General features: G+C 42.6%; 1 protein-coding gene across 2 annotated transcripts; it reads right to left on the minus strand.

Moving 5' to 3' along the window:
- Nucleotides 1-561: 561 nt before the first annotated feature.
- Nucleotides 562-8,285, minus strand: RPRD1B (regulation of nuclear pre-mRNA domain containing 1B). 2 transcript variants are annotated; one of them, XM_010722602.1, is made up of 4 exons: nucleotides 8,103-8,285; nucleotides 6,754-6,883; nucleotides 5,525-5,658; nucleotides 562-764 (listed from the first exon to the last, which is right to left on the minus strand). In XM_010722602.1, the coding sequence occupies exons 1-4, from the start codon at nucleotides 8,251-8,253 to the stop codon at nucleotides 577-579; spliced, it is 603 nt and encodes a 200-aa protein (XP_010720904.1). In that variant the 5' UTR covers nucleotides 8,254-8,285; the 3' UTR covers nucleotides 562-576. The 2 variants fall into 2 exon arrangements, with proteins under 2 accessions (XP_010720904.1, XP_010720903.1); XM_010722601.1 differs by having other exon boundaries at nucleotides 562-770.
- Nucleotides 8,286-8,291: the final 6 nt, after the last annotated feature.

Raw genomic sequence — 8,291 nt, forward strand, 5'->3', positions numbered from 1 at the left:
AAAAAAAAAAACAAAAAAATCACCTCACTTATTTCTTTGACAACTGTGATTTATTTTTATGTTTCAAAGTTCACATTACCAGATGGATAGCATAATTTTTTGTATCCTTTTCAAATGAACATATGTTAAACTATTGTGTATTTTGTAGCCTTAAATGGTCAGAACAATCCTCTATTTCATTCCTATTGTTTCCACACCCCTTACATATCAGCCTCAAAAAAAAAAAGCCACCCAATTTTCCTAACCAACTCCCATGAAACCTAGCAAAGTTTGAGCTTTTTCATAAAAAAACTGGAGATATGTCCTGCCAATTAAAAAGAAAAAAACAAAAACCTAGTTCTATTAGTGTTAAAGCATTAGGTTTAAGAGATTACATGTTGATTTCAGAAAGATTTAAAATATAGTTTGTTCTTCTAGCAGTCCTTCGTGATTCTTTACTGGTATCAATATTCAGATCTTAGTTTGGACTACCTGAAATCATTTAGAATTGGCACAGCGTTTAAACACGAAAAAAGAATCTGTTCCATTTCACGTTGACATCTCAACCCCCAGCTGAACTTCCCCACCCAATGCATTTCACTTGTTGGAGCTCCACCTTGTGGTGGGACCACAGCGAGGAGACCTGCAGAACTTCTCCCACCCCTTCCCACCTACCAGCAGTGGCCCAGCGCTGGGGTCCTGGGGTGAGTAGCTCCCAGGGTAATCATCATCTTCCTCCTCTTGTATTTGCTGAAAAGTCCGCTTCAGAGACGACTTCTTCTCTTCTGCAACTAAAGACACATGAGCAGCTCATTTGGATACCAGATCTGCCCACGTTCACAATCTCTACTTCAAAACAAAGTGCTCTGAGTCTTAGGCCTCTCTAAAGAGAAGGAGGGCCACAGATACACCTGCATCATATTCCAAATAATCAGATACAAAATAGCAAGAACAGGCTGATTTTACCCACACAGTTCTCTGCACACGCACACACAAACTACAAGGTTGCAGTCTTCCTATTGCAGTATACACAGTGCACATCTCTGAGCCACCCATGTCGGAAGGAAAGACAACTAAATGCCCTAATTTACCTATAAATGGCAGGTCTTCAACACTGCTAGGATCCCCCAGTTAATACTACCTATGCTGGTAAGGATTTTCTACCAGTAGAAACGAAGCATGGATCCTAAGATACATATGGACAGAAGAATTTCAAGTTCTTTTTTGCACCAAGCATACGCTCGCTGTAGTCCCACAATCAATTGAGTAACTGCTGGTTATTCAACCTTTCACTCTTCCATCACAACAGACTCCAGGACAGCTCTGTCAAACTCAAGCTCTGCAGTGTGATGCGATGGCAGCAGCAGCTATGGGCAGAGCGTGAACCAATCTCCCAGCAGGAAACCTATAACACTTCAGAAATAATTTCATAAAGCAAGACAGTGGGGTGAATGAACCTTAGCATAGCATATCTTGCCTTGAAAGAGAAGACAGTTTATTAAATGAGTCAGAAGTCTTAACACAGCCTTTGATCCAATTACAGAGCCTTCAGAAGACAAACCATTCCTCAGACTTGCCACCACAATTTATAAGTCAGGCTCATTTGTAAAAAAGCAGAGGACAGAGTCCAGGGAACATCCTTGGCATCAAACCTGGCCAACGGAGCCCTCAGCATTTACCACTTGTATGCACTTAGCATAAAGTAATTAACCAACAGAAGACAAACACAAGGTAATCAATATAAGAATGAATGACCACAGCTCACACAGAAGCAAAAACATGAATGAGAATGGGGATTCAAATTGCTGAAAACAGCTCCTGCTGTGCAGCCAACTGTTCTACCACAAGACACAGTTTTATGTTTGGTAACAACTAACAGAGGATCTGGCATTCCACTGAATTCCGTCTGAACAAGTTTGACTGAAAAGACTCTACAGAAGACAGGTGCATGGACACCCACGGTCTTAAGTAACAGCAGCCAGCTGGTGTGCCCCAAAAGCAGCCATGCCATGATGGGGCCATGGCAGCCAAAGGGCACTGAGGCCAGGTGAGAAAGGAGCAAAGCGGGCTGCCTGGCAGTAGCATTTTGGGCAGGAGTAGCATGACAAGTGTGGACTGTGGCACTTTTTTTTTTTCTCCTTCAGCACTGGTAAACATGGGCAGTAAAAGACCTCCCTGAAGAATATAGAATTACCATCTCCATTTCATCACAACAGAAAAAAATACACTTAAAACTCAAGAGCATATGGTTGAAAGGGACCCCTGAAACAACAGGATGCCAGGCATAAACTACAACATACCCTGCCTGGGTAGCCTTCAAAAAAAACCAGAAGTCAGAAGTAATCTCTCCACTGCAATCTACGTATATGAAAAAGCCTGTCAAATCCAACAAGAGAAGAGAGAAAGCACTAAGAGCATCTAACACCAATCAGAATACAACAGCAGTGAATTGCACGCAGCTTCTGAAACAACCAAGGTATCCCTGTGGAAAATGGAAAGATCCTTCCAGGAAAATCAAGAGCCTGCTGTTGACACCAACATTAAGACGACAGAAGCCATTACTCAAGTGGATTTCAGTTTTCCTGCTTCCTTTGGGGTCTTCTTCACAGCTCAGAAATTGAACTGCTTCCTAAAAGCCTTAGAAAGAGCAAAGCACTTCTTCCTCCAAAATAACTGACAATTGCTGTCATAACAGCTCTGCAGTGAATCTCCAGATTGCTGTTGATCTTGTTGCTGCTGTAGTGCCAGGAAAATCCAGAGAGAATTGTAAAGGTACACCTCCACCAACTGGCTTTTCAGTCTTCAAATCATCTCTTGTGGCTCGAGAAAGCTTACAGTGTCAAATACTTCAGTGACAAAGAAAGACTTTTCCTACAAGCTGGCAAAGCAGCAGATCTTCCCATCTAGGCCACCCACCTTTTTGTTCTCGTCACCTGCAGACCGGTTTGAGAGGTAAAGACGCTTCTTTGATCTCACTCCGGGATCATATGCACAGCAAAGAGAAACTGATGTGGATCCTATGTTGAACATAGGATAGGAAGATACTGAGCAGGATAACTAGGAATTTAAAACTTTGCTCTGTTAAAAATAATCATTTGATTGGATTTTTTTTAATCTCAACCCAGTATAAAACAAATAAATGTCTATCTGAGGCACTGCTACTAAGGTAACAAGAAGCAGGCTGCACCATTGGAACATTCACCAGTAAACCTTAAAGATGTCTTTCCTCTCTGATCCAGGAGTCTCCTTAATTTCGGCAAGTTTCACAACTCCAAACACAACTGGTGTTCTTCAACCAGAGCAGAGCCATCCTGTTCAGAAAGCAGCACCTAGCAACTCAATCATGCTGCAATATGAGAAAACATGGAGAATTATCTGCACACACCAGTTGCCACGCCTTAGGCTGAACAAAAGCATATTCCTTGTCACAGGACCAGATGTTCTGATGCTGTTAAAGTTTTGAAGAGCCTTAAATTTGCACCAATCTGAAGATGGTGACGCTACCCATCTCTCAGCTACATCTACTCCAGATGCTCACAAAAGCAGGCAGACAGGAGGGCTGTGGAGGACCACCACCTCTCGTTGTCATGGCACATTACACCTGCACAACGAGCCATCGTCCATCTTGATTACATTCACCAATTTGAAAAGAGAACAGAGTAACTACATCAAAGCCTTCTGCAATACAGATAACTGGCTACCAGACACCAGGCAAACACCAGCTCATCTAACCATGTGAAATGAGACCTCACCAGGATGAAGCTGCATTTGAAAACATGACAGTCAAAACAAGGAAAGAAATCTCAGAACTCCAAGGCTTTTTTCAACTAAGGAAAGAAAATTGATTTGAAAAAAAAAAAAAAAAAAGAAAATCCACCACAGTGAACTGACAAAGCAGCAATACTCACACTTCTGAAAAGGCCTGGGCTGTTCTCTCAAATAAAAAACTGCATATTTATGTCTTCAGCCAAATACTAAGGTCCTCACCAACTGAACAACAGTATTTTCACTCTTACCCACAAAGCTCTCTCACACTCCAGAAGAGCTCCATTTCCTATAAGCTGTTAAGTTCTAGAGATAACAGTAGCAGCACTGATTGATACCATCTAACAGCCAAGGATACTGAACAACAGTTCATTGCCAGTTCACCTGGAAGTCACAGCTGCGTTTCTTGGATGCACTGTATCATTTTGTTTAGCTAAAAAATGAAACATTTATCTAGGTGACCTAAGAAATCAACAGTTTGGAGCTAATCAGTTTGAAAAGAACTCAGGAATGTTAAGTTCCATCCTTTCCTGACAAACAGTTGTCTTAGGCCTTGCGCCCAGTCTGGCGCAAGAACACAAAATGAACTGTTCCACTTCCAGACCATAACTGTCTCAGCCCTTCCAGAACTCATTTCCCCACCTCCCAGCCCCAGAACGGAGGCCTGCGTGGGAGGTCCTGATGGAGGAGACAAGCCCTGGGGTCAGGTCAGCTGCTGCAAAAAAAGGTCAGGGCTCCAAAACAAAACAAAAAAAGCACACACTACATATGAAGGCTTTTGTTGTAAGCTGCTAAAGCACCCATTCAGTAATTTTGCCTGAAGCACTTGAAAACCCTCCAAACTGCAGCTTTAGATGTCTCCACATACTTTGCTCGCACCCTCGTGTTCATTCCATACAATTACCAACCTCAGCTTGGTATCTTCCTTGTTTTTACCATCTAAGAATGGCCTAAGAGTACTTTATTAATAATGAAGCTGTCTCACAAAGCATCATACCTCTATGGGAAGCAAGAGAAATTTGGTCAAAGCATCAATCTTTAGCTTACATAAAGATGCTGACACCACCTTCAGCTGCAGTGAACAAATTCCCTTGACCAGAACACTGGTCATTTTTAATGACCTTCACTTTCCACAGGTCAGGCACCCTATTGCCACCCGCTCCTCATTACAGTAAACCCAGTAAATACTGTCAGACACCACAGAACAGGCAGTACTGTCAAAGCAGTACGAAAATACAGTAAATACAAGAAGTTTACACTAAGTTTCTCATCTTTCTAATGATAAGAAATTACGGAAAATTATTACTTTCTCCTCAAATGACTCCAGCTGGTATAAGAAAAAAAAGACACAAGCTTCTGGGAATATATGCCAGCTTCCATTTATTAAAAAGAGCCCTTGCCAAATCGTAATAAAATGTAAATATGCAAAAGGAAGCACCATAATAACCCAGCTAACTACGCACAGACATTTAGAGCAGGACAACGTCAAACTCCTGTGAGCACAACATCCTGCCTGTTTTCACACCAGCCCTGGTGCATTCCACCTGCATGTGCAGAGGCAGAAATTACATGGAGGCTTACTAACAGCTACAGGGCAACACACCTGCAAACCAGAACAGCAAGTTTTATAGAATCACAATTCTCTCAAGAGAATTCTGACGAATCTCCATGAGCAACTCTGAAAGCAACGCAACTACAGCAACCCAGAGCTAAACTTCTCACCATCACTCTGTATTGAAAAAATCAAGTAAAACACTCCACAGAAAGCACATGCATTTACCTTTAGTTTGGGGACTATTGGAGTCTTCCATAGAAAGTTTCAGCTGCTGTATGAACTCACTGCCATACACGCTTCTTTCTTGCCAGATGTTAAGCAATCGTTCCAAGGGCTTTTTGCAGCCCTCATCTGCTTCTCTGCTCAAAGATCAGAAAATAATTATTGTTCAGCTGAAAAACAGATGGAGTATTTTAAGAGAGCATCTTCCAAGCTAGCACTTGCATCCATGGCAATACTCACACATTCGGAGAGATTCTCTCTCACTGTCTAAGACAAACTCTGTAAAACACATTTGTGATCAATTTTCCCCTTTTGCTGGAACCAAAGATTGCCTGAAAGCATCCCACATTCCCACCCCAATGTACGGGCAAGAACAGCTTTCAAGGAAGGAACCCAACATCTCTCAGAACTTCCAAGAACAGTCACAAAACACCTTCAAGTTGACATGCTTACAATTCAGAGTGTTAACTTTAAACAGTTGTTTCAGTCAATAACATCCCAATTAAAAAGCAGGTTGTTTGGCTCATTAGGCACTTAAACATACTCATTTAGCACACTGAAAGTTAGACAGCCATCCAGAACAATATACCACTAAATACACAGAACATTAAAGTTGTTTAACTGAGATAATAAGACTTATTACACTATTTAGAGAAAATCTTCACTAAGCAATAGTTTATTCTTGCTAGAACTGCAGCTGCCTCACATCTTCCCTTTTATGTATGAAATCCTTCCTTTATCTAGCAAGGAAACCAATGATCAGATAACCATTAAAACAACCAATAAAACAAAAGAAACTACACCCAAGCCAGAAGAATTAATGAGGGCACTGCAACCTGAGATACCAGGTCTGTTTTAGAGACTTCCAGCAATGAAGAAAAGATTTTCATTAAGCAGCTTCAGCAAACAGATGCAACTGTTCAGTTTTACTACTCATGGAACAGAACTTCAAGATCTTTTGGTAACAATTAAAATAAAGCATACAGGAGCTGCACAGAAAGCACAGATGTCTGGATGTGAATCGGTTGCCTCACAACTTTATACAAATTCCCCCACAGAGAAATACGACCACAAAACAGTTCCTAGGTGCAAAGCAGGCTGAACCCAATCTCTACTAAAAACAAGGTGGGAATATTCCCAATGCTTCAGAAAAGTCAATTAATTAGACTTAGCATTACAAGAACACAAATCTATTGAGAAAAGTTGAAGAAATACATAATGCAACAACATACCTGGCAACATGAGAAAAAGCATCCACAAGAACAGATTCGAATTCCCTTGTAAATTCAGGACCTTTCCTCTTACTGTTCTGGATGACATCATTTGCTAAGTATAGGAAAGTAAGTTTCCTACTTGATTTTGCTGGGAAGGGAAAAAAAGAAAAAAAGAAAAAAAGAAATGGCATTTATTTCACATTCTTTGACCCAAAATCATTAGCATTATTTTCAAAGTGATTTACAGGTTTTTAGCCTAAAAACAAATCTAAAAAGATTTCAATTTTACCATGACAAATCAGAGGCTTTCAAGTCAAGCAGTCCTTAATCTCTTCAATTCTGTGTTTTATTTTGGTTTCCCCTAGCTAACTCAAAACAAACACAAGTCTAAGCTTTTTTGTGCATAATACCTCATCTCTGAGGAAAACACTGTTTAATTCTAGGAAAGTTTAAAAAGAGCTGCTCTACCCCATGTGTAATGTAGTAAGACTTTTTTTGTTCATTAGCTTCATGAAAAAAAAAACAAACTACAATTTGGTTTTAATTCAGAACTGAATGAAATTGCAGGAGAATACAATTGCAGAAAGTCAGATTTTTTTTTAGACACTACTATTTTGAAATAACTTATCCCATAGCTTTTCCCACTGTGACACCACCAGACCCTATTTCACTACAGGCAGAAGCTGCTCTCCTGAGCACAGCAGTATAGAGAGAAAACAGAGCTGTTGTTCTCACAGCGTGCCCCACCGAGACCTCTGGAAGCCCATCCTGGATGGAAGGGGAACCAACAAAATGGTCCTGCGGAGGTTCCTCCAGCATCACACAGGATGTCAGAGGTGGCAGCAGCTGCTTTCAGAGCTCCCTCAGGAACACCACCAGTGTCCCCATAAACTCATTGCAAAGTTTTCTGGGAAGTCAGTGGTGCTTCCTAAGGCAAACTTGAATCCAGCTCCAAGCACAGCGAGTACAGAGCATTTCTGGACAGCTCTAACAAAGAGTTTCACAGATTTCTGCTTTTACTTCGCTTAACTCTGGCTGCCTCTGTACAACCCAGCAACAGAGAGACCCAAACCCACGATTTAGCAGGCGGCATCTCTGTCTAGAGCAGGAGGTTGGAAACACATAGACCGTAAGGCCTCCTCCAACCCAATCGTTCTATGGCTCAAAACCAAAAGCTTCCACTCTCCTTCCAAATCCCCACGTTCTGCTCTCCCCGTGAGTTCCAGGGCCGGGGAGCACCGCCTCAGGCCGCAGCCGCACAGACCCGGCCCAGGCAGTCGGGAGGCGGCCCACGGTGGGGATGGACGTGAAGGTGAGCGGGACGAGGAGAGGCCCCGGGCAGGGCTACGGGCCCGCTCCGCGCCCACCTTTGCGGAGCTCCCGGTGCCAGACGGAGACGATGGGCCCTGCGTGCTTGCGGTGGTGGATGAGCCACAGCGACAGCGTCTGCACGCTCTGCTGGGAGTTGCTCAGCTCCGACAGCTTCTTCTCCAGCGCCGACTCCGAGAAGGAGGACATGGCGGCGGGCCGGCCCCGCGCCGGGCCTGCTCCGCCCG

Source organism: Meleagris gallopavo, chromosome 22 (genome assembly GCF_000146605.3).
Source record: "Meleagris gallopavo isolate NT-WF06-2002-E0010 breed Aviagen turkey brand Nicholas breeding stock chromosome 22, Turkey_5.1, whole genome shotgun sequence".
Classification (NCBI taxonomy): domain Eukaryota; kingdom Metazoa; phylum Chordata; class Aves; order Galliformes; family Phasianidae; genus Meleagris; species Meleagris gallopavo.